We start from the raw sequence: 27,166 nt of genomic DNA, 5'->3' as shown, positions 1-27,166 counted from the left end.
TGTTTGCAAGATTAATGACAATCAGTACTAGAAGCAAATCACTGCCTAAAGATCATAGAAAAAAAAAAAAAGCCAAAAGGTGTCAGGTCTTCCTTTTCCTGGGGAAAAAAAAGCCAAACCAAACCCCAAGCATTCCAACTGAAGGCCTCATGGAAGCAAGCATATCCCCATGGAAGCAAGCATATTCCCTGGAAGAGTTAGGAGCAAGTCAGAGGCAGCGCTCAGTACAGGCAGCAGAAATACAAGTATTCACTCTTTCTACAAGCAGCTGATTTCATTAGAGACAAGCTTGCACGGTCTGATCAGGGGGAAGCAGCCAGGCACACACACACCCTCTATAGGAGCACATTCAGGGAGCCATAGGAGCTGCTCCTCTCTGAATGCATGCCAGGGGTGCAGATCCATGACATGAGGGTACCCATTAACATGATGGTACCAACCCCTGCTTTGCAACCTCGTGTAACCAGGCACTGGTGGGGTGCACATGAAGCAGCTGGAGCAGTGCATTAACACTTGCAGCAAGGGTTAGATGAGGGTGAGTGATGGAAAAGCTCTGCCTCAGCCGGGAGCTTCCCCCAACCCCCAGCAGCTCCCACACCAGGGGAAGTGGCCCCAAGTGCCTCTGTGCCACCAGTGAGGGGAAGTGAACAGAGAAGCACAGGCCAGGGGTGCCTGCAGGTCAGATTCTAGTACAGGGCTGCTGTCTCAACCCTCTACATCAAGGCCAACTCCCCATGGACACTACAAGTAGAGAATGAGCTTAGGGCTGTTCCTAAAGGTCTAGTAAGAATACCAACACTTCTAAATACAACCATAATGGCAAGAAATGCTGCTTATGTGAGTGAGGCACTGCACGTGGCAGCCAACGCACTGACCAAACCTCTCCAGGAGTTCCTACGAGCGCTGTGGTATGCACTTGCTTCACTCTGTATTCAGAACATACAAAGTTGACAACTTAAAGCTTTATTGTAGTTCGCCATAATATAAACAGGTGCTGACACTCAGTCAATGTCCATCTCTGGAAGCTTCTTCTCAGCAGCTGGGGGGGCAGCAGTGCTCTGCTCGGTGGTGGGGGCTGCGGTGTTGCCTTCACCCTGCCCATCCACAGGTCCGTTGGGTTCAGGTGGCTTCTGCTCCTCCTTTGGGAGCTCGACTTTGGGTTTGGGTTTTCGGACAATAGGATTGCAAATACTTGTCAATTCCTGGACATCAAGTAAAACACAGTTAGGAGTGGGTTTATCCAACAGCTCTACTTTAACCTGTTGCTCAGGTGAACTTTGCCACCACCAGCTGGATATTCAAGCCACAGGCCAATGCTCCCCAACAATCAAGAGATTAACACCAGGTCACTGTCCTGCCACCCCAGATTTCTCACCTTAGGGTCTCTCTGAGCATGACAAAGATCAATAATCAGATTCATGGAAATGCAGTGAATTATGTACAAAGACTTACTTTAATCTTGGCTTGTATGTCCTTCGCTTTTATCACTGGGTCCAACGTAAGACTTCTCTTGTTCTGGAGATTAAGGTGGTTGTTCATCCACTCCGTAGCTTCATTTGTGCTCTTCTCCACCTTCGCCACATCTGCTTCATCCAGGTGGTCATACTGTTCATCCTGAAACAGTACATCAGGAGTAGCTGTTCAAAACCAGTATCTGCATAAGTACCTGAGCTCCCACACACCAGAAAGACCCATTTAGCCAGGAGGCTTTTGGAGCCAGCAGAGCAGTTCACCTATCACCCACAGTTCTAATCAGAGAGCTGAAGTCCATGAGGAAATCCACACCTCATGGACTTCAGAGACTGTCAGGTTTTCAAGCCAACATCCACTTCTGGTAATACAGCCAGGAGGGTGCACCAGCTTGTTGAAGGAGCTTACTTAAAATGCAGAAAAGATTTGTAGCACTTGCTTGTATTTGCCAGAAATTAAGTACATAAATACCTTTGCTCTGAATGCAAGAACAGTTTTCATGTACTGCTGAATGTGCTTCCCTAATTCCTCAAATGCTTTTGGCCTTTCCTCCGATTCCTGGTACCTTGCCTGAATAGGCTGGCCCAGAGCCTGAAACAGAGAAGAGCAGGTATCAAAACCCACACAGGCATGCTGCTGCATGATCTGACAGGGTATATCAACACTTCTGAACCCCCTGGAACTTCTGCTATTCCCCCTATTTACAGTAAGGACTGAGTCTCCCTCAACCCTGAACTGCTACAGGTTTACTGGAGACCTACTCCTCATGTGCTTATTAATGAGCAAGCTAAGCAGCTTGTTAGCAGTGCTCATCACTGCACCAGTAGAGCTCTGAGAGCTCCCCACCTGAACAAAGCTCTCCACATTCCCACTGGAACTTACTGCATCCAAGAATCACTTACCTTCAATTCCACCAACTTGTCAATGTAAATTTGCTTGGGTTGGTCTTCACCATCTTCATAAAGCCAATTTTCTGTATCCTCTAGCTTCAGTGTGAAACTATTTCTATCCTGAAGGAACCCACACAAAACAGGTAGGTGAGATATTCTGTTAGATGGTATTAAACAATGCTCAGAACCTTTCTGGAAGGGTTACAGGCTAAAAATGTGAGAACTTGTTTGAAACTATTTTAAGGAGAAATCAGATATCCTTCAGTATGGCTTTGTGGTAGAGACCAGGGATAAGGAAGAAGCATCCATCACAGTTTAGACCAACACTGGCACACAAAAGCCTATTCCCCCCACCTTTTTTTCCCTATTCACATTTTCATCATCAGTCCACAAGCAAGCCAAAGAACAGACAAAAACTCATCTTTAGTGATGAATCCCACACAACTTGGCCCACTTCTGACACAGACAGAGGTGCCTGGGCTCTACAAGGCAAGGCTTCTACTGTCATCAAGAGGAATCCAGGCAGGAGTTTGCAGTGACTCAACTGATTATCACAGTCCCCTAACTTTAAAGCTAACGCAGCAAGCTCTGTTAGTACAACACGGAAAGCTAATTAATAACACCAAGAGATGTTTAGGGCACCCTGTTCAGACACAGGTACCCACATTTAGTTGGGCCAATCCCATGATTTTGTGCCCAGAAAGCCATTAGAAGATACCAAGTAAGCAGTACTTACATCTTCACTAACAAACTTCTCATAAATACCGCAGAGTTTGTCTCTCATATCATACACATATTCTTCCACAGCATTCTTGGCATCATTCCTCTCCTTCTCTAGTTTATCCTGCATTATCATTTTACCCTGTGAACAAGTTGTCAAGTTAGTTAGCCAAAAAGGTAGTTATTTAACATATACTGCTAGGATACCTTAAAAGCTTAACTTTGACTTTAGATTTTGGAATAATGTGATTTATGGAACTGCTCTAAATGCAGCACATATATGAAGATTCATGTCAGTTTTGGTGGGATACCCAACAGATCTTCCTCTGGTTGAGGAACTTTCACTCTGATGGCAGCAGCCATTGAGCACCTTTAACTGCAGGTGATCTCAAAAGTAATTACCCTGTGAACTGGCCTTGTGCAGAACCTCTCTTGAGGGAAAGTTAGAGCATTCACTAACAGAAAGAATGTATCTTGGCTCTGTGGGTCAATGCTGTTCACCTCACCAAAAACACATGAGCCTTTCCATCTTTCCTTGGTTATCCTTATTCATTAACCATGTTCAAACAGCAAAATCTCTGGAGCTCAACCAGTGAAACGTTAACTTTGGCAAGTAAGAGTTTACCTCATTCTCAATGAATAAGTTCAGCATATCCTTCCCTATCTGCCACACCAACTGGTTCTCAATGGGGAGGTCCACAGTGGTTGTCTTTACTTTAGCCTTCTTGGCTTGAGGCGGTTGATCCACTTTCTTGTCTTTCAAGTCAGCCTGAGTAGTCTGCATTAAAGAAATATATTCAAGGTAAGAACATCAGCCAGTTCCCACTGAGTATTCAAGACTAATAACACAGAAAGTACAATTGAGTTGGTGCACCTCAGCCCCAGAGCTACATGCTACCTGCCACACTGACAGTGCAGCTGTTAGCAGTAGTGAAGGCAACTACTGACTTTTCCCAGGCACACTGAAAACACCGCAGCAGTGTAGTCAATAACTGAATGCTTCTCTAGTATTTAAGCTATTGAAAGCTACACAAAGAGGAGGGTTCACTCATTTTATTAGTATTAGAACCCTTGCCAGGTCTGCAATTAATTATCCACACCAGTTATGTACCTCCAAAGCTCTAATCACAACACAGACTACCCATACATTCAATGAAAGTTCAGCTTCCAGACCTACGACAAAAGCAGCAAATACTTCTGGAAGACTCACAGAAATATGCAGTGTGTGAGTGTATCCTAGAAAACAGAAGTCTCAAACGGTCACATTACCTCCATTTCTTCAGACTCAGCCTTATTTTCAGGTTGGGCCTGCTGTTGTTCTTCAGTCTTCTGCTGCTCTTCCTGATCTATTTGCATCTTCTGAAATTCATAAAGAGATCCAATTTGACATATTAAACAATGCACATGCAGATCGCTGCTTCAGCTCCTAGGCTGATCACATCACCTTGGCAAAAGGAACAGAATGAAGCCTAGAGTCTCAAGACATCAGTTATAAGCTTCTAATCTAGGCAAGCAACAGCTCCACAATTAGGAATTTATTTATACCCCACAGTCCTGGCATCAAGAGGATCTGTCACCGGTGTAACATACTTCAATTAGTACTTGATCACATCTTTATTTTAGTTGTTGGAGGCTTCTACTAAATCCTTACACAAGTATTGGAATCTTCCGAGAACTTGGAAGGCTGATGAAGCACAACTGGCCAAGTACTAAGAGCAACAGGGTCCATTACCTCTTCCTCTTTTGCATGCTGGTCTGTTTCCATAGGCTCTTCATTCTCATCAGATTTATGAACCTCCACTAAAGACGCACTTGAGACACTGAAGATACCGTGGATATTTACTCTGACTTTGACTTTCACTTTTGAACTGGATCCATCTGTTTGAGGAGTGACCTTCTGAACCAAGAAGTGAGCTAAGCAATCCCAGAGAGAGAAAAAGATACCACTTGATTAGCTTAATCACTAAATGTAAAGTAAAGCCTGACTGTTGCTGACAACAGATCACTGCAATGCACTCAAGAGGGTATCAAATCCTACTCAAGTCAAACAAGTCAATTTTTTCCACTCAGCAGTGCTAGGATACACAGCTATTAGAATTATCTATGGTGTGCTGTAAGACAGCATTAGAGACAACACAACTCTCAGTGTACCCCTTTCAGGTTTCTTCCAGCATCAGGATGATCTTTATTTAGCCTATTTGTCCATAAACTTCATATTACTCCACTCATCTTACTGTAGACCCATGACTTCAGAAACCTATCCCCATGGCACTTTCCAGACTATATAATCAGACAGAAGCCCTGAAACTTGTACATGGCCACTAATAAGTGGTTAAAGAATGGTCTTAACCTATAGCAGGATCTGGGTAAGGCAGCTCCTTGGGACAACTGTAGTATGCCTCCAGAGTAAACGGCTCCTTTCTGTAGAAGGTGAGGACCTTAGAAAATGGGGAAGCATGGTTCTTGGGAAAGACCTCACAGTCACTGCAAGAGAAAACAGAGCAATCCTTCAGTACATGGCTAATGAATCTGATAAAGGTAACAAAGCTTTTCCAGAGACCCTTATACCTTAAGGAAAACACTTCTTTCAGAAGAGGCAAGAAGAGTCTTCAAACCTTTTAGGTTAGAGTAAGCCCAAAAGCCATGTCAGAAGTGTTAAACAGCCCCCCAGCAACATCAGAAAAAGTATCAGCATTTGATTTAACTGAGCACTGCTCTAAAAGCATTATTTACTCCAGTTGTCATGACTCAGTTTTAAGCTGTATATAATCATGAAAGCAAACTGAATCTCTTTTTACCTTAACCCTTCCTCTGCTGGTGAATTCCATCGTAATGAAATAGGATACGGTATCAAATCTGTGATGGAGAATTCCCTCACTTTGAAAGCCGGGGATAAAATAGCACACTGAAAGAACACAAGAGCCATGTTAAAAACATTCAAACTTCAGATGAACAGTAACTTAATTCAGCAAGTGGCTATTTATGCAGCTTCATATTCAGATTTACTCTAGTTTAAGGGAGGCTAATGGCTGTCCTAATCTGATCACTCCAAAAATAGAAATACACAAGTTCTGCCTTAGAGTCATGTCGTTTGGTTTGCTATGGTTAGGCTACTGAAGTGGGTTTTGTGTCTACATAAGGGACCAGGAAACCTCAAGTAAAGTTACTTCTACAGTGACACAGTACCAGGCTTTTTGCACACCGTAACAGAAAACTCTCATTAAGCAGATCCCTACAGCTCATACCACTGACTGAACAGAGCTGTAAGCACATGTTAAACATTTGGAAAAGTAAGGTGATCAGAGCAAAATTAAGGTGCATTCAAGATACGGTAGCATTAGTAACTATTAGGAGTATTTACTACTGCTTAAGCCGTTCAAGTGGCTGATTCCAGCTCAGGACACAGATTCCCCTTCGCAAGAAGCTAAGCTTTCATTCCCATCCATGTTACTAAGCAATTGCTTAATATCACGAGTTCATCAGTAGTGCTGTAACAAAAAAAGGTTTTCCCCTGCTTAACCTGGGCCCCCAAAGGAGCCTGGAATACAAAACATCACATGAGCTTTATGAGACTACCAATTCCCAGCCACACTGAAACATGCTCCCTGCTTCACTTCAACAAGCTACACTGATCTTCTGATTTGGCTTAGACAAACAGCACAAAGGAACTGCTTAAAGCTGCTATTCTCATTCTTCCAACTGCTTTCCTGAAGCTTACTTGAATCCATTCTAGGATACACATGAAGTATCCTTCATGTTACCTGGGGACCCTGTCTCAAATACTTGGGATTTCAGTAACAATACTCAAGAGCTAAAACAAATAGCACTTGTTACCTGCAGTGCACAACCTCGTGCCACAGCCTCATCTGCATTCAAAGTCGTACTGACTTCTTTGCCAAAAAATTTACTGATCTTCTCTTTTACAGCAGGGATCCTTGTGGTACCACCAACTATCTCTACTGCATAAATATCCTCCTTCTTTAACTCTAGAAAGGAGTCAGACATTAGTTTTTAGACTGTTTTACACAAATATGCTGACATCATAAACTAGACATTTACACAACCATTACTTAACTTAAGCTTGTTCTCCATGTTTTGAAGCAGTAAGACTTTCAGATATTTACCTTGTGTGAAGAAGTTTAAAAGCTTGTCACTGCTAAGCAAGAAATTGTTAGCTGTGCTAAATGCACTTGTCTGAGCCCTGTCAAGGCCCAAAGGAAGCTTGCAATAGGGATGTCTTTCATGTATGCAGAACAAAGTACACATCATCACTTACTGGCTTGCTCCAGCACACTGCGAAGGGGTGGCTCTACTCTTGCAAGCAGCCCATCACACATCTCTAAGAATTTGCTTCTGTTGGAGGAAACCATAAATGAAGCTATAGCAAACCAGAAGTTAATAACTGCAAATAGAACAGGATGCCAAAAGCAGAAGAATGCCACTGTAGCTACATGCTGCAGGGTTTTCCCTCCCCCAGTCCTAGTTTTATACTTATGAAGTAAGTTCTCCCACAAACTTTGCTCTAGTAATCCAGGCACACTTGCAACACTTGCCGCCCTCCCTCCTAGCTCAAGGCCACTGGCCAGCCTCTAAACATCATCATTCTTAGCAGCACCCCCGCACACACTGTTCTTACATTTCCATCTCCCCCACCACTAAGCACTTCATACTAAGTTTGAAGTGAAAAGTTTCTTGACTGAAGCATTCTGAACAAAGCTTAGAGTATAGCCATTACCTGTTCATTGTTCCAGAGACATCAATGTCATTCATGAAGCACTCTATATTCATTGGGAGGTCAGAGGCATTCGCACTCATCAGCTTTTTCAGCTTCTCACACTCCTGGGACAGCCTCAGCAGTGCCCGGATCTTGGACTTGATGTCCAGTTTGTATTTCTTGCCAAATTCTTCACAGAAGTATTCAACTAACATCTCGTCAAACTTCCTGCCTCCCAGTGTTGTGTCAAATGCTGTAGCGAGAACCTTAAAAGAAACAGAACTCTTCAGTCATGGCAGAGTTTCTCATTACTCAGTGACAGCAGTTAGCAGTTAATGTCAAAGCATTTCTTGGTTTCAAATATAGCCAATTTGAAATTAAAGCAAGTACTACAATGTTACTGCTGAGGAAGAATTACACTGGCGCAGCCACAACAGGAAGAATCCAGTACCGTTCATTTTTTACTCTGCCCCTGCAGTGAGGAGTTACTTTTGGTAAGCCTCATCTACAAGAGGCCCAACCTAGTCCAAACAATAAATCTATGTCCCATACTCAGCTTTCACACTTCAGACACTGCTGGCAACAACTAAGCCATGCTATTCTATTTCAGGGCAATCTAAGTAGCAATTACATCACCAGCATCTGCAGTAACAGATGTACACATCCTGAGATACCTTTGGTTTTCTTTAAAGCCTACCAAGTCTAAGCCATGATTAGCCTGTGCCTGTTGTAGCTGGTATCAGATGTGTTCAAAGTGCTATTGGAGAGAGAACCACAGTTACCTTGGACAAATTCTGGCACCTCCACAGATATGAGACCCCTCTCTGAATGGCAATACTCACAGGGGAAAAAAACCATGTACCAAATGCTAAAAGCAGCTTTGGGCCTCCAGCCTTCCTACAGCAAGGTGACAACTTTGAGAGGCAATTTAGGAAGCTAGGGCAAGGCTCAGCAGCACAATCTGTTCAGTAGCTTGTACTGTAAGCACACCATTAGTTCCCAAATTCTGCTTAGCCACTGTCAATTTGAGTCATGTCCCAGATTAATTTTTGATGCCTCCTAAGGGTGGAACAAGCTAAGAATAAAACCTGGAGAGAATAAATGCTATTAACTCACAAATAGGTGCTCATTTCTGATGAGGGGATTATCTGCAAAGAACATCTGTGACCCATTCACCCCAGCTGATTCTGTGCTTTAAACATGTTGGGAACTGATTTTTTAAGTAACAGAAATCAGTGAAGTATCCCATTATTCTCAGTACACCTCCAGACAAGGTTTAGCCTCTACACTGTTTTAACTGCCTTGCTGCCCAGCTCTCCATTCTACACTCAGAGGCATCCCTTCCATACTTCTGTGGTTACAGTGTTTAAAAGACAGATCAGAGAACCACAAAGTAGGTCACGTTTCCTTACAAGAGACAACAGAACTTCAACAAAACCAAGACTTTCATAACTCTTGCCCCCTCTGCATTTCACTGCCCTGTGCTTGAAAGTCTGGGTTTCTTTCTCCAACAGATTCAGTTACTGGAACTGCAAAAGCCCAGACTGTAATTGTAAAAAGGCCACTAAGAAATGGTGAGAACAGTAATGCTTTGGCAGCTCACATTGTAACTTGCTTACCTTCCACTCAAAGCTTAAAGTAATTAGAGTGGTTTTGCTCTTTCACATGAGCCCCACAGTTAATGTTTAAAACATGACACTTAGAGCATCCTAGGAATGCCTGCTTTCATGCTTGCTCTCATGACTGAACTGGAGTATTCTCTGAAAGCAGCATCCAGTCAGATATGATAATTTCTGACTACACAGTTTAATTCAGGCTTTTTATTCTTTGCCAAAATCTGCTGATTAAGGCATGTTTGCTTCCTCCACACGCTGCTCAAAAGCTCTCTAGCTCCCTGCCCTACTTTTAACTCCAGACAAAGAACAATCTTAAGAGTCAGAACTGAGCTGTCTGGATGCACAGTGTAAAGACAAGCAAGCTTGCCTGTCACAGGCCCTGCATGCCCTGGTGAATATTGCTACTGGTGATTAAAATGGATGCAGAACTGATTGTTTACTTTCAGCTTTCCTTTGTTGAATGCACAAACAGAAACTTGATATGCAGAATGCCCCATGTCCACAAAAACAACATTCCGTGGCTTCTCCTCCAAGGCAGGCAGGTCTTGCTTATAGATCCCGTATGCCAGGGCAACTACATAGAGACAAGAAGCAGAGACTGTAGTCAGGATATTCAGTTCCGTAATCCCTTAAGTAGGTCATCAGTAAAGAATGAGCATTTCACCTTCATTTTCAAGCTACAGAAAACTGTTTCTTGTTAAACAAAATTCCCAGTGCTAAACGGACATGGAAGTCATGAAACAACAATAGGCCCCCTCCAGTAGCTGCATTATAACAGGTACTCAGGAAATATCTTTATGCCTCTGTAAAGCAATGAAATAACAGACCAGAGCTCAAGGAACTTCACGATCAACTAATCCATTTTAAGTTTACAAAAGCAGCAGTAACTCCAGAGGACATGGATCACTGACAGATTACAAGCCCTTTTATCTAATACAACTACCATATTAAGCAAGGGAGAGAAAGGAAGATGCTACCTGCAGTTGTTTCATTTATCAGTCTCAGACAGTTGAGACCAGCGATCTGTGTAGCATCCATCACAGATCTCCTTTCTGCATCTGTGTAGAAAGAAGGAACCTGCAAGATGATCAGATATCCAATATAAGCATTTAAAAAGGCCACCTTTAGCAAACAGCTATACGTGTGTGTAGAGACTCAGTACAGAGCACAACTGAGGTACCCTGCAAATTCAGTGCTCACTTCAATTGCAACAGAGAAAGGGAAAGAAGAACCTTACATGAAGACAAAGTTGCTCCTTGTGAAGTTTCTTCCATCCTATCTCAAGCCACTCATTTTAGAAGCAAAGAACCAGAAACATGTATCAAATATTATTTATGCTGCTGATTAGCAGCAATTTAACACATTTCACCATTAGTGAAGTAAGTCCAGAGTTGAAGAGATAGGAGAAAGATTAATTTTAAACAGAAAAGCCAAATACCTGAATATTCAAGTCTCATGGACAATCTCATGCTGCTATCATTTCAGTTTATGATGCCAATCAAATAGGTAAGACCTGGTTACCATCACATACTTACAGAAACAACACAGTCAACTACAGGCTTCTTGAGCGCATTCTCAGCGGTCTCTTTTAGCTTGGTAAGAAGCATTCCTGTCACCTGTTCAATAGTAAAGTTTCTTTCTTCTTCCATATACATGGCCTTCAAAAAAGAATCATGCACACAGGTTACACTACAGCATAACCCACAAGCTACACACATAAAGAACACACACAAGAAAGAGCCTTTACTAAAAGTAAGCTTAAAGAGTATCCAGCTCTGTACGAGCTCCTCACTGAGGGCCTGGCTTATGCACAGCAATTGTGAGATGAACACTGGAATGTACATTTTCATTCACATATAAAATGTGCAGAGCAGCTTTGTGTTTTTAACTCCAAGCTATAAGCAGTGCATAGGATACCCTCCTGCCTGCTGGTCTGGGATAAGTTCATCAGTTATCCCTAAAATCCAAATCAGAAGATCAGCCGTTGTAGAAAAGGACCAATTTTTACCATTGCAGCTGAAGGACTAAGCTGACTTCTCACACCTCTGCAGTATCTGGACAGTAGCTAAGTAAGTCCACTGCTCAAGTAACTTGTCTTCCAGATTCCCCGTGGAGTGAAAGGTAAAAAGCACTGCTACAGCAGTTGGTGTGGGCTTTGCAAGGCAGTGAAGCTAACTCGCCTAACACCTGGAGAGACCATCTGCATTATCAGCCTTTCATTCCCCATTTGAGATTTTCCATTCACAAGAGAACAGAAACTACAGCAAGAAGATTTCAAATAAAGAGACTACAGAGAACTTTATCAGTTTCCTCCTCTGGCTCTGTTTCAATCTGCCAGACTTACCTTGATGCCAGTTGAGCCTGTTGGCAGCTGGACAAGTTCATAGGCAAGGCTTGCTTTTTCAGCTTGAACAAAGGGATCTGAGAATGCACGACCATGAAATCTTTTAAAACTTTGTACTGTATTCTTTGCATTTGAAATAACCTAGAGGAAAAGAAATCTTTAATACAACATGTCAGGGCAACATCTGAATTTCAAACAGAAGACAGAGTTTTGTTCTCATGCCTCTCCCACCAGCAGTTTTGTCATTTGTATCTTGTATCAGGGCAGTTGCTAGAAGGCACCTTCCCTCTGATCACTCACGGAACCTACAGGAATTTGAGATTTAAAATAAAATGTATGCTAGGAAATTGAGCCAAGATTCTATCAACATCTGATTAAAACAGCACTCCATTGTCACAGTGTAATTGCAGGACCCTCTTTAAAAATGTTGGCAAAGTGTCTTTCCCCTTAACCTGTTTCCTACAGCCCACCTTTCTATCACAGCACAGCCAGTAATTCCACAAACAAAACACGTACACTGATGTAAACTCCAGTTCAGGTTCATCACATGCATGTGACAGTCAACACAGGTATTCCCACAAAACAGTTCAAGGACACGGTCATGAAGCTTTAAAAAGTCCAGACAGCCCCAAGGTGCTACTGTCAATTTGATTTAACTGACAAGAGTCTTTTATTGATAGCAGAGATCAGTGCAAATAAAAAAGTTACAGCCTGTTTTCACACAGTGAAAGTGAACTTGTTGAATTCTTTAATTTACACATACTAAAACCCCAGAGCAGTTCACTGAGCAGACAACACTGTACTATGTAACATTTACCTCTGATTCAGTTTTAGTCAAGTGTCTATTTCCTACATAAGCTGGGTCTGATGTTGGGTAAGTTTAGTTTCTGCAGGATAAACTTCATCTCTACTGGATCTCTGTATCAATGCTTTTCTTTAAGCTAAGCACTCAATCCCAGAAAAAACATCTGTATTTAGTTCTAGTACAGTTGCTCTGTTCTTGAATAACATGGTTGTGTCCAGTCATTTTTGTATTCTAGATAATGAATCTTCACCCATCTCTAGGTATTTTAGGCTAAGAAAAACCAAGTGTTTGAATAGCCACTTCCTGTAGAGTACTTCAAAGAAAAAAATAGTCACATTTTATAGGGGTTTCACAGCAACACAAGCCATGACACAACAGAACCCAAATGTGAAGTAGGACAAGTCAGCTTCACTTTTCCCGTGTCCTTAAATCATATTTACCTACCTACACCAACAGACACTCAAAGCATAAGCAAGAATGCCCAAGACAGACATCTAGGTTGTAACTCAACCACAAAGAGTCAAGAAAGATGTATTTACACTCAAGTATGTCCCCTTTCTGCTAGAACTATGCACCTGATGGAATTCCACAGAATGCAGTCACATAATTAAAAGCTATCATAAGACATACAAACTAGAACAAGCTAAGGTAGGATGAAGCACTCTGCTTAGCTTGCTTTCTGGGCTGCAAATGTGAATTCTGATTAGTATTTATCAGAATTTCAGAAGAGGCAAAACTATATATCTTTGTTTCCACACTTCATGACATGCAATGATCAACCCTGAGCTTCCTACCCAAGATGCCAGAGCAGCACTACATGCTGAGCAGCTGAATTCAGCTCAGCTGTTCACACATTATGGAGACACCAAGACACCAGCTCAGAGACATCTGTCACCTTCCCTGATCCAACAATACACCCTGCTCCTCACCTGCTGACTTACCCAACCTACACTCTCACCTGGCTTTTTGCTGCTGCACCAATAGAGCGGTTCTTGGGTCCAAATGATATACATGACCTGTAATGAGAGGAAAGACTGACAGTTAGTAAGTGACTGGTAGAACTGCACTGCTTATCTTGTTGAGAAATGTTGATAATACCAGAGATTTTAAACAGCTTTCGGTCTATTGAGGAGCTGCTCACTCGCTGCAATATATGCACAGAAGTTTGTCAATTCTGGGAAGAAACAGGAACTTTCAGCTCAGTCAGAATAATGCTCTGCACAGCAACACAGAACTGAACCCAACCTTAACTCATGCTGCTTCAAGTTCTACAGCTATCTAGTAACTGTGGTGACACCTTTTAACTCAGTAGTTACCCACTTATCTAAGGCCACTCAAAGGTAAGTTGTTCATTAATAATACAGGAAATATTCAACTGTTCAGAAAACATACAGGAAATAAATCAGGTATTCAGGAAATCATTCCCACATATCTGTACCAAATGCTAGCTAGACTTCCCAGTCACAAAGCAAACCTGCAGAGAAAAACTGGTGCTTGAGTTTCATCTGCACTCACTGCAATAATATGGATTACAGAAAGAAAAACCATACTTCATGTGAAGCTACTTGTGACAGCCTGCAGGTCTGGAAAACATGGAATAAACCCCCTTCATTCTGGAGGAATTCCTGCTCCTATTAAGCCTCTTTATTTGCATACATAACAAAATTAAATCCAGCCCTCCAATCCAAGTTCCTCATACCACTGAGGTAAACTTACTGGGGAAAAATGAATGCCATGAATCAAGTAGATTGTTACTATTCACACAACATCGGAACAGCACAATTCAACTGCTCCCTGTGCAGCAGGTCAAGAATCTGCTTTACAACAGCGTTCTGCCACAAGAAACAAATTCCATCCCAGCCTGAGGTTTGGAATTGGCCTGTCAAACAGAAAAGGTCAAAACCAGAACCAAAGACCACACTGAGATAACTGCATTGGGTTTGTATCTTCTTCCAATTTATTAATAGCTTAACAACTGAGGCAAAGCCCACCCCAAAGCTATGTGCTGCAACAGAATTAACACTTCTGAATGAATCTGTTGTTATTTGAAACAACTACTCAAAGGACCAGCTAAAGTGAGGGGGTTCTGTGCTATGCAGACCCTAAGGGAACACAAGCTGCAGAGCTTATGGCTAAAAACCTCAGGAGCCCCATGCTGGAAGCTGGTTATTAATTTACTCTGGGCTCCAGAAAGGAATTAAAGACACGAACAGGAATTGCTGCTTTTCTCCTGGACAACAACAATAAGATATCCAGCTGCTTCACAGCTAGGTTCACAAGCCATCAGCCCCATCCACCACAAAGCCACTAAAATAGATTACAGAACTCTCAAAACCTGCCAGACTAAAAACTTCAAAGCAGCAGAAGTCTGCCTCAATAGAAGGAGACGGCACAGTAATCAAAGATATGGTAACTCGTATTATGTGCAGGGAATAAAACCCTGAAGTGCAAACGTTCTTCTTAACCATGCTTTATGAACAGGCAGGCTTCTCTGAGGAACTGCAGTGGGACAGATGGGATTGTCCTCAGCTCTGTTCCTTCCCTTTGTGCCCATCCCAGCCCTTCTCTCAATGCCCAAGAAGCCACACCAGGCCCAGGACAAAGCTAAGTTAAACTACAAGAAGGAAAGAGGAGGCAGCCTCATTCCCCAAATCAGTTTACCACAGGACCCAGGGTTAACTCATTAAACACGAATTAGACTATTACACGATTTACTGGGAGCTGAATAACTAACCACAGCACCTAGAGCAGAGTCATAATCACACTGAAGGTCATCCCAGGTCTAATGAAGCAACTTAAGCAGAGCTCTGCACTTCATTAATGCTCCTGCAGGCACCACTTCACACTCCCACCTGCTTCTACTTCCTGAGGAGGTATCTCCTGTCCCCTGACAGCACATTTCCTCTACAGTAAAAAAATCAGCACTCAACACCATAAGCTCAGTTACAATTTCACTTTCATCCTATGGAGATAACGGATGACCTCCCTCTTCCCCCCTGCCTCTCAATTTTACCAGCCTGCTCTCTACCACTTCTCCATTTTAAGAATATCGTATTCAAAGACAAATATGTTTTGTGCTGCTTTTGGATAGAGAAGTTCCAATTTCACAGGATTCTGGAAGAATCCAAGTGCGGAGCTGAAAGCAGATTCAGAGAGAACACCATTGTGCCACTGCACTAAATACAGTGCATTCAGCAGGGTTTACTTCACTAAAACAAACAATGACAATAACAGATACCTAAAAGTCCTTCCCAAAACATGGATGTCATCATAGCAAACAGCGTTTAACCCTGACCATGAGCAGACTCCTGAGGAAACCTGCCACAACACCTTGCATGACTTCCCCAGAGGTCATGGTACAGAAACACTGAGCAGTGAGTGGCTTTTCGAACCAGGCTGTTTCCAAGCCAAAGTCATTAAGTATTCCCTTTACAGATGGGTTTGCTCACACAATGGTTTCTGCATTCCCCCAGAACAGTGCATGGAAATTAAGTCCTGTTAAAAACTCTTTATCATTTGAATTATGCTTTTTTTTTTTTCAATTTCACTTCAGCCCTTCATAAGTGAATTATTTCCTGAAAGATGCTTTGCACCAGGTACCTTATACAGGTTCAGTGAGCCATGTGTATTCTTACCTCAAATATATGTATCAGCAGAACTTCAGCTCCCTGAGAGACACATACCCAGAGCTTCTAGAAGAGTGCCTTGAAGTTCTTCACATTAACTTTCCCTAGTACATCTAACCCTTAAAACTGCCATGTTACTCACAACACTTGAGAGACTAGACTACTCCTTACTCTAGCACATGGTACCAGATTAAAAACTTCCTTCTCCATTGATTCATTGCTTAGAGATAGGAACAGGCAAACAGAGCCAAGGTACTGTCTCATGAGAAGCAAGATCATTTTATTCCTCTCGTCTTTATAAACAGATGTGAAGGACCTAAAAAAACCCCACCTAAGACAATGTAACTACCTCATTAAGACAGCTATTTACTTCAGCACCTGCTTAAAATAAAGCTATGCTACCACAGAGAGTAACTTTTAAAACAGCTTCGGAAACAGTTCCCTCCAGGTTTGATGCACTGGAAGGTTTCTCTTCCATCTTTATTTTGCAATTTGTTCTTAGAAGAGTTTTATCCCAGTTCTCCCTCTCAGAAAGTTTATTAAAACCAGGCATCACAGTGTTCCTGAGTCAAGCGTTGGGAGTCCTATTTAGAGCAGCAGTTAGAACACACTGCACACGCTGTAAAGTGCGACCTGCTTCAAGACCGAGCTCAAAGCAAATTGCACTATTAGCCAAGGCCTTTTCCAGGTAAGGAGGGGTCTGGCTGCGCTTGCCCACATCCCCCCCATCCCCGGTCAGTCTGGTGGCTGGTTTCAAGTGAGAGTTTAAAAGCCTCAATACAAGCTCCGCGTTCACCTCCCCAGCCCGGCTGAACTGGGGGGATAAGAGCTTGAACTGCAGGGGTACAGGCAGGAGGATATCGGAACACGGTGAAGAGATTTATCAGGAGCTAAGCTTTATTACTCCCAGCAAAGTCGTGGTTGGCCTTTCTTGTATTCACAGACCCTGGTCCTTCAGCGCTGCCTCAAGGCGCACACGCTGCTCACACTACACAGCAAGGAAAGGAGCAGCGAGGGGCACCCGCAGCCTCTCTCCGCGCCGGCGGCGCGGCACCGCTCGCTTCCTATCGCGTTTGTACGGCAAACGCACTGCCCCCAGCCCCGGCTGCCTCCCGCCCCGGCACACCCGGGCCCGGCGGCTGCGGTCCCTCCCGCGGGAGGCCGCCGCCTGAGCGCGGCCCGCGCCCCACTCACGGCGTGCTGCGGTCGCTGTACTCGTTGGCGATGGTCTCGATGCCGCCGGCGCGGGCCACGGCCACATAGCAGCTCTGGAAACCCAGATCGATGCCCACCACGGACATGGCTGCGGCACGAAGGAGCGGCGGCGCCTGCGAGGCAGCGGCGGGGCTCGGCGCGGTTAAATGCGCGGCGGCGGGGCCTGCCCGGGCGGGGGCACTTCTCGAAGGATCCCGTCGGGCCGCGGCAGAGAAGAGAGCGCAGGAAGGAGGCGGATCTCGCGAGACTAACAAGGGGCGGGGGGACCGCGCCCAGGGGCGGGGCTAGCCCTGGCCACGCCCCGGCCCTGTGCGCGGGCTTTTCCTTGGCCGAAAGCGCGGGTTTTGTGCCGAGAAAGATCCGAAAGAGCGGGTTTTGTGCCGAGAAAGAACCGAAAGAGCGGGTTTTGTGCCCTGACTGCCTTTAGGTCTGAGGCGTCACAGCCCCGTTCGTGCCGTTCAGTGCCAATAAAAAGGCCGTTTAAGTTAAACTTGCCGTTTTCCTTACGATGTAATCACCGGATGACAAAGGAGGGGGCTGGGGGCAAAGAGCGTGCTTGTGAGAGTGATGGAAGTGAATCACAACTCCCGGAAACTCGGGTTTCGCAGAAAAGGACCCAAAATCCTGAGAAATCACCTTTTATTGTTCTGGCTATAGCCATTTAAGTGCACCACGGTGATGGTTCTGCCTCAGCGCCCCCAAAATGGCAGTGAAACCTATCTTCTGTTTTAGCAACCTCGGGAACCTTACCTCAGACACCTAAAGGGGCCTGTGAGAAACCCGGAGAGGGGCTTGGGACAAGGGCCTGTAGGGACAGGCCACGGGGAATGGCTTGAACCTGCCCGAGGGGAGACTGAGCTGAGCTCTTAGGCAGAAGCTCTTCCCTGTGAGGGTGCTGAGGCGCTGGCACAGGGTGCCCAGAGAAGCTGTGGCTGCCCCATCCCTGGCAGTGCTCAAGGCCAGGTTGGACACAGGGGCTTGGAGCAAGCTGCTCCAGTGGAAGGGGTCCCTGCCCGTGGCAGGGGTTGGAGCTGGAGGAGCTTTAGGGTCCCTTCAACCCATTTGGAACAGTTTGGGATTCTGTGATTTTATGACACTTCCTGTTTGGGAATGCTTTTAATTCTGAGACAAAACATAACGCAGCAATGCAATGTGTTACAAACAGGACAGTCCCCAATTCCCAGCTCTGTGTTTCCGGCACTGCTCCTTGTCTTAATGAACCAGCAGACACACGCCTGGGAAACTCAACCCCAGCAGCAGGAAGGGCTCGTGCCCAGCAGCAGCCCCGGTGCCGTTCCTGGCAGGGAGCTGGGTGACGCCGCACTGGCAGCTGCTGCTGGGCCGGGAATTGCATCACGGTGACAGTGCCAGGCTAATGATGAACGGCTCAGCCTCGGGTGTCCTTGGGCTTAGAGCGAGGTGCCAGGGAATGAGCCCATCGCTGCCCGCAGGGAGGGCATTGAGCAGCGCAGCGAGGAGAGCATCGCCCATTTACTGTAGTGACAGGACAAGGGGTAACGGTTCAAAGTGAAACAGGGGAAGTTTAGATTGGATATAAGGAGGAAATTGTTTCCTGTGAGGGTGCTGAGGCACTGGAATGGGTTGCCCAGGGAGGTTGTGAATGCTCCATCCCTGACAGTGTTCAAGGCCAGGTTGGATTAAGCCTTGGGTGAGATGGTTCAGTGTGAGGTGTCCCTGCCCATGGCAGGGGGTTGGAACTGGATGATCTTAAGGTCCTTTCCAACCCGAACTATTCTATGATTCTATGATTCATTTCCCCTTTTATTTCTGTTTTTCACTTTCGTTATCGAAAGAAAAGCTCCTGCCAGCGTGAGGGAACAGGAGCTGCAAGCCTGGTGTCAGATGGGGCATTTAATCATAGAGACATCAAATGGTTAGGGTTCGAAAGGACATTATGATCTGTGCCTGAGTGCTGGGGACAGGAGAGAGATGGGAGAGAAAGGCCCCACCAGCCCAAGCAGGGAGTTCTGGTCATCACACACAACCCCCTGGCCAGGGGAATAGAAAGAAATGAAATCAGAACTTGAGGTGTTGTGACGTATTCATCTGAAGTGGAACAGAGTCCATGATTCTCCCTATTCTCCTCTATTTTCTGGTGTACAAAACATGAAAAGAGTGGCATAGATCTTTCTAAGAAATAATTGGGATTTGATGACACCTGGAGGACACACAGCTTATCCTGAGCTCTTGTTCTATATATTATTCAATAGGGCTTTATCACTTCTGCCCTGTTGAAGTCTGGTTTGCAGTTGAGAGCAACTCTGAAGTGAAACAGCAAAGTAACTCAGGTCACTGGGTTTTGCCTATGGGTTTGACAGTTCCTGACTTTTGAAGGCATGATAAGCAGCTGATACTGTGTATGCTGGGGTTTATTCTGTGTCTGCTTTTTGGTATTTCATAATCACATCATATGCTCAAGACTTTCAGGATTCAGTTATATATTTGATGAACTACTGCTATATAGAAGAAAACATGAGTCAGAGAATGCATATGAATGTAGTGGTAACATGGCCTAAACCTCATGCCTGTTTGTAAGGAAGGAATGATTTATTGTTTGTGGACAACTTCACTGCTCTGACCTGCAAACAGGCCTTCTGTAGCATGACAGGTGTCATAAATAGTTAATCTTCAAATATATAAAATATATAATATCTTTTATATAAATATACAAAATAAATATAAATATATAAAATGGGTATAAAAATAAAATGGGGAAAGACTGATGTGTTGCTGTTCATTTGTCTGTTCTTCAAAGTATCTTCATCAGCTTTCATCACTCAGTGGAAGTCTGCTTGATCTGAGCCTTGCTCAGCCCTGATTTCAGTGTGCAGCCTCCAGACTTCCCTAAAACTTATTCCTCTGGGGAGCTTCACAGGTGCTTCCTTGCATGGAAGATGAAGCATCTCCTCTTCCTGTTATCTACATGTGAAACAGAGGCTTGATTTCCAAGGAAGCACATACCACAAATCCATGGAGCATCTCAGCGTACACCCTCCATCTTCAGACTGTTTACAGTGGCATGTCTCACAATTCATTAACACCAGCCAAACACGAATATTAATACGAGCTTAAAATAAGTCCTAGCTGATATCTGTCACAGGCTATTCTTTGGGCTGCTGTAAATAGCCATTGCATGTCACCTAATGCATGGTTCATAGTGCTATTCTGGGATATTCAAATAGGAATGGGCTTTGCGATCTCCCCAGCTGAGGGTATCTGGAGTATCATGTTGCCCCGAGCTCTGATATGAACCATACCACATATAATACCCCAGTTCCCAGAAAATCCCACCTCTTTGTATGAGGAAGGTTACCCATGAGCCATTTTCACCAGTTATCTCATGACTGTGCAGTGAAATAAACATAAATTTCCCTCTATTCTGGTTCCATAGCTTTCCCTCAGACTTGAACTACAATTAGGTTTCATGTTTTTATTAATTAAGCCATCACAGCTACTGAAGTACCAGAGCTGCAGAATTGCCCAGCAAACAAAACCCAACCCAACCAATGGAAAATACCCCACAGAAACATCACAAAAGCAAATTATGAAAGTAAAGAAAAAAGGAGGAAAACCAGAAACAAGAAAAATGTCATTGGCAAGTGATGGGCACTAGAGCACCAAATGTGTAATCTAAAGAATATATAAATGCTTCCTGAAACAAGTATGTGCTTCTGGACGTTGGATATTACACAGACATCATAGTTGTATAATTAAGGCTGTATGTTTATGTTTAAACCATATTTTGGCATATGCTTCCTGAGTAACACTGGAAGTCAGGGCCCCGGGGCAGCCTGCCCTCATGAATGGGTTTTAAACATACAAGCCCCTGCTTTCTCCATGCAGACTATCCACAAACCTCCCAGAAGTTGCAGTATTCTGTGTGATGTGCACACACATTTGGTGCAGGTGACAGCCTTCCCCTCCCATAGGATCCCAGCCCGGTTTGGGTTGGAAGGGACCTTAAAGCTCATCCAGTTCCAACCCCTGCCATGGGCAGAGACACCTTCCACTGGAGCACGTTTGGGTTGGGACTGTCCCCCCTCCCAGCCATCAGCCCCGGCCCCTCCGCCTGCCACTGCAGCTCCTTTGTACCCGAGGGTCTGCTGGCTGCCTGCCCGGGGAGGGGAAAAGGCCTGAATTAGCAATAAATCTGGTTAATGCATTCCGGTGCCGTGTTTAATGATGTAAGGTGCCACAAACCGCACACGCGGATGACGTCCCCGCTATGTTGACGTGCTTCACGCTCCATTGGGGCTCTGTTGACACACAGATCCTCAGCATTCCCTGACATGTGAGCTGAGGAGCTAAAAATAGGGCAGAGTTTTCTAGGCTGGAGCAGGAACAGTCACCCAGCAGGCACTCGCTGAGGCATAGGCAGAGTAACAACACCCCAGCCCCATAGCAACGCTGCACCAAGGCTACCCCCTCTAGGGAATGGGTGCTCATCTCAACTTCACAGATCTTAAATTAAGTTCATTTAAATATATTTTAATAACAAGGCTTATTTTTTACTTTCAATGGGAGCTATTACAGATTTTAGGGATGCCCTATCCCTTTTGGTGTGTTTTTACAACAGCTGCCCTACTGAAGACTGATCTGATTTGAGGCTCAGGTTTGGGGTCCCTTCACGTCACTGTCAAGTAATGGTTCAAACTGGCTGCACTATCCTCTAACGATCTGTTCAAATGGAGGATACCAAAGGAGACCAGCACTATGCAAGCCTGGAAATCTACTACATAGAGTCAGAGTCTGCTCTTAGTTACTCATATAAATATTGAGTATCTGCATTGATTTCAGGAGAAGAGACCTACATCCTTACTCGTATTAAATTATATATATTTAGACACTCTTATTTTTGCCAGATCTTCTATTGCCTTGACATAGTTGGAACAAACACTTTTTATGACTCTGCCAGAAGACCCTTTTTGCCATGGAAATATCATATGTTCAGCAATTTATACTGCAGGGAAAGTGTGCAGAAGAGGGAATGAGGGAACCCATCTTTGTTTGGGAAGTTATGAACAGAGGAACAGAACTGAACTATTCTGACTTTCTGCTGTATTTATTTTATGCTGTATTTCTGCTTCTCACAAGCAACTCACCCGAAACGCCACGACAGATGGGATCTCACCTGAAGCTCCCTATTTTGATGTGCTAAAATATGCTCTGATGAGGCTGCTCACTGAAATGCTCCAGATAGCACAGTGTGAGGAAACCATCACATCAGTGCATGGACAATGCTCTGGTGGGAACCAGGAGCTTTGCTCTTTATAGCACTTAAAAGGGACCAGCAGCAGGGTACCAGCTGGGTGCTTGGGGTTCACAGCAGCGGATGCTCGTCCCACTTGGCTGTTCTGGTTTTGCTTTTGTGATGAAGAGAAACACTGGGAGCTTTTTCGTTGTAGGTTGGCTGTGTTTTAAGGAAAGCTCTGTCAGTAGAGGCAGCATCTTCCATTAGGCCAGCCAGTGTTCAGAAAAGGTAGAGAAAAACCTCCTAAATACCACATTCAGTAAGTGCAGGTGGATTCAGACCCAGCCGAGGCATGCAGCACCCTAGCACCGACCCAGACTTCCTGGTAGACTGCTTTCTGTTGTGTCCTCACATAAAGCTCAGCTGCCCTCCTCTTGGATTTCAGTCTGGAGCTGCACTACAGGTGTGGCATTGTTTCTTGGGAAGAGTTAGGCTGTTATCTGGAAATTCAAACTCCAGGTGCCCTGGCAAAGGAATCGCATCAGGAAAAGCTTTAATTAGAGAAATAAAACCTGCTTTGGGGAGATCGTTGCATTTCTTACAGACATTTTATTCCATAGGGAGTGTCAAAGCTTTTCCTTTCTGTTCTGAATCAGGAAACACTGAAAACAGAACAGAACGCTCCCTGGTACCTGACACTGTGTCTGTACTGCTCAGAGATACCTGAGCCAAATTTAAAAGCCAAATTTCTGTGCCCAAAAGCAGTGATAAGGAATTTCATGTGAGCTTGTTTCCTCCACAGAGAAGCAAATCAACCTGGCCAACTTTAATGTGTTACCTTAACGTACCACTGTGTGTAAACTTGGAGTTACAGAAGGTACAACTGCGTGGAGGCAGGAAATCCCAGACAGGGAAGGATTTAAATCTATTTGCTGTATTCCTTATCGCTGAGACTTTAATTTGTTGTATTCTCAGCACATAGCGCACAATGTGACCAGTAACTGGAGTTACCCCTGGCAGTGGGGTTTTAACCTTTGCTCCATGGACTCGGTTCTTCCTAAGTCACGGAGGAAAAGCTCTGACAACATTTTCCAGCTTCACATACAGACCCTTGACAAGTAGTGTGATGCCTTCATTTCATGAGCAACGTTTGCATAGAGAAGTGCTGGGGTTGGGAGCAGAGAACGCTCTCTGAGGAGCTGACACAGGCACCTCAGCCTTAGGCCACTGGACCTTCAGTATTTGCCCCCTTTTTGTCTCCTGTGTGTCCCCAGACCTCCTCCCTGCCCTGCCTAGAGACAGGCACACTTTGGACAGCGATCTCCCTGCCCAGCATATTTAGAAACAGGTTCATGACGCTGCACCTCTAAATAGCACCCAGCGGGCAGAGGCAGATTTATGGGCACAGGCAGTTCATTGAGCAGCTCCCTGGACCCGTCCCCCCGCCAGCCAGGCCAGCGCTGTGCAATGACTCTGCACATTCAGCCCACAGAGTCTTGAGGTCCCATCCTGTGCCGTGATCACCGGCGCTGTGAGGAATTGCCTCGGAGTGAAAGAACAGAGATTTCAGGCTGTAGGAGCCCATGGAGCCTGAACTCACACCCCCACCTTCAAACTCCGCAGGGGGAAGGATTTTAAGTGGGTTGTTCTACGAAAAGATGCATCTTTAAAGCCTCTGTGTAAGGAAAAGCCCCTCCACTGCATGGTGTACACCAGCAGTCTTGCTATACTGGCCAATTTAGGCAACTGGAGTTCTGCTGCATTAACCTTAGGAGAGTTGCACATGGGTCGGAGGCACCAGATGTTAAGTAAAGTGCAGATATTGCCATCAGGAAGTAATTTACTCCAAGGTTTTAAGTGATAAATGGATCAGCAGGCAGGAATTCCTTACAAAGCACAGACTATTATAAACAGCTGTGCTTGGCTATTTTGTGTTATAAGGAAAACTTCTCAGTCCGTCCTAAAATAGGGAATTCTTCTGTTTGATCTTCTCCATTAAAAGCGAGATGCCAGACATCAAAATTCAAACACTGAGGCCAAACTCTGCTGTGTCTGTAACACCAGACACCACACAGCAGAATTCAGCTCAGGTGCCAGAGATCATTAATCACAGGTTATTGTGGAGCATCATCCAAAGCATGACAATGATCAGGTACTGCAGAAAGAGACAGATATAAAGGAAAGCATGTGTATGGGAACAGCCACTAGCCTTAGATGTTACAATTACAGACTCTGGAGACAGAAGCCACCAGCATATTCAACAATTAGTCACCCGGTAATTAATCCTGGTGAGTTGGCGTGTTTATGTCTAAGCGAATCTCTCTTTCTCTTATCTTCCCAGTGTGGTACCTGACTGGTGCCGTTGTACCTGGCAGATGCTCTTACCACCCCTGTTGTTACAAATACCGGGTGACACACAGCAGGAAGTGCTGGCTCTGGTACCTCCTGGCTGTAATCCAATGGAGCACCACCAGGAGTGAACCACCCCTGCCACACTAATTCATGACCTGGATACTCATTGCCTGAAAGCATCAGATTTTTATGGGATACATAAATACAGTTTTCTTCCCTGTGAGGGTGCTGAGGCGCTGGCACAGGGTGCCCAGAGAAGCTGTGGCTGCCCCATCCCTGGCAGTGCTCAAGGCCAGGTTGGACACAGGGGCGTGGGGCAAGCTGCTCCAGTGGAAGGTGTTGGAACTGGATGAGCTTTAAGGTCCCTTCAGCCCCAACCAGTCTGGGATTGTTTAAGTTTATACACCTATGAATTGCTTAAAAGATAAAACCTGTTCTCACTCCTGTTACATTCCTTCCTCTTCTTTCTCTCCACAAATTCTGTCTGCCCGTGCTCCCACCTTGTGTCTTGTCTCAAGTGTGAGTGTCTCTCAGCACAGGATGTCTTCTACCCTGTTCCTACAGTTCCTCACACAGCAATGATCCAACTGCTACAGTTGGGGTCTATTGAACTTGTAGGAAGATACAACCTGTAATTGAATAACACAAACCCAAGAAGCACATTCTGAAGAGCTACCTCACTGATACTACAAGTTGGTAGGCAGTTCCTCTATTTCACTAAATGTAAATGTTCAGTGGAATGCCCATTTATTGCCAATAAACTGTCCCTATGAGAGGACAGTTCTGAATTAATGCTGGAAATGGTTGCTTAGAAAGTATTCCCAGGATACTAGCAGCAGGACTCATTGCAATTCAGCGCTAAGAAATGTTTTGTTGAGGATTTCTGACATGAAATGTAAGCCACCATTTTAAACCTGATCCCATGAGATAACAATGAGCGCTGATAAAGCCACATTCCTTGCTTCCCTGGATCCAGGATACTGGCTGCTCTACTTGTGCCAGCTGGCAAAGCTTCCCGAGGGGCTGCCTGCCAGGTATGTGCCAGCAGAAAGCTCCAGCCGCTGCTGCTCTCCTGTGCCCAGACCTCTCCTCCCACGTCAGAGACTATAAGGAGATGATGTAGGAGCCAGAAATACTCACTGCTGTTGGCAGGGCTGGGGACTACAGCCTCTTGGGCTGAATGGAGCAGCAGAAAGAATCTGCCTTACGATTCCTAGATGGAGCTGAGCTGTATTTCCTTACAATCAAGCACAGAACACATTGGGCCAGCATGAGCACAGCGTATCGGTGTCCTCAGGTCCTGAGACTGTTAAATGGATGATTGAGCCATGGTTATGTACCAGTAGAGAATTCATCTTCTCAATTATATTGAGATGTCTTTTTCTGTCAGTGTGAGGTACATAAAAATCTGACCTGTTGAAAAGTAACCTCAGTAAATGCCTGCAGCCTTTCAGGTGTGCTCATGAACTGCATTATCCTTTCCGAAATCTATCACTGTTTTGGAGCCTTCACGTTAGACCAGAGTGCTCTCAGGCTGCCTGCAGCTCTCCTGAATTACTCCTGTGGACTCATGAAGCTGACACCACCCCAGTGTCCGTGCAGCCCGGCCCGCTCCATGGCTGAAGCAGCTCAGAGGTGGTGCCCTGTGGAGGAGAGACCTGGATCCTCCTTCCGCACCCTCCCTGCATGCTACCCTTCTGCCGGCGGCCCTGGGCACCCAGTTATCCCGTGCCATAGGCAGGTGGAGATCCCAGCCTGGTTTGGGTTGAAGGGACCTTAAAGCTCCTCCAGCTCCAACCCCTGCCATGGGCAGGGACCCCTTCCACTGGAGCAGCTTGCTCCAAGCCCCTGTGTCCAACCTGGCCTTAAGCACTGCCAGGGATGGGGCAGCCACAGCTTCTCTGGGCACCCTGTGCCAGCGCCTCAGCACCCTCACAGGGAAGAGCTTCTGCCTAAGAGCTCAGCTCAGTCTCCCCTCGGGCAGGTTCAAGCCATTCAAAGGGCTGCTCTCCATTCAAATCTAGACACGGGTTCTCTCAGTCACAGCCCGTTCTGCTGCTGGTTTCATGCTAACAAAACTTAATGTTTATAAAGCGAGGGGCCGGTTGCTGCCAGCCCGTGACTGCAGGGAGGGAGAAGCAGAGCAGCAGCCGGAGCCCGTGGCTGGGCGACAAGAGGCTGAGGCGGGACGGGGCCCAGCGC

General features: G+C 45.1%; 1 protein-coding gene across 1 annotated transcript; it reads right to left on the bottom strand.

Annotated features, from left to right (window-relative positions):
* Nucleotides 1-947: 947 nt before the first annotated feature.
* HSPA4 (heat shock protein family A (Hsp70) member 4) lies at nt 948-17,526 on the bottom strand. The gene is made up of 19 exons (XM_061347687.1): nt 17,380-17,526; nt 13,518-13,575; nt 11,755-11,895; nt 10,946-11,068; nt 10,388-10,487; nt 9,851-9,984; nt 7,816-8,060; nt 7,357-7,433; nt 6,915-7,066; nt 5,879-5,985; nt 5,431-5,564; nt 4,813-4,994; nt 4,350-4,439; nt 3,706-3,858; nt 3,097-3,222; nt 2,373-2,480; nt 1,942-2,061; nt 1,453-1,614; nt 948-1,202 (listed from the first exon to the last, which is right to left on the bottom strand). The coding sequence occupies exons 1-19, from the start codon at nt 17,484-17,486 to the stop codon at nt 1,002-1,004; spliced, it is 2,520 nt and encodes an 839-aa protein (XP_061203671.1). The 5' UTR covers nt 17,487-17,526; the 3' UTR covers nt 948-1,001.
* Between the last annotated feature and the right edge of the window lie 9,640 nt (nt 17,527-27,166).

Source organism: Neopsephotus bourkii, unplaced genomic scaffold (assembly GCF_033783945.1).
Source record: "Neopsephotus bourkii isolate Nb327-2 ecotype Australia unplaced genomic scaffold, CSIRO-AGI_Nbou_v1 NB_52, whole genome shotgun sequence".
Lineage (NCBI taxonomy): Eukaryota > Metazoa > Chordata > Aves > Psittaciformes > Psittacidae > Neopsephotus > Neopsephotus bourkii.
This window is presented reverse-complemented; position numbering and strand designations above follow the sequence as displayed.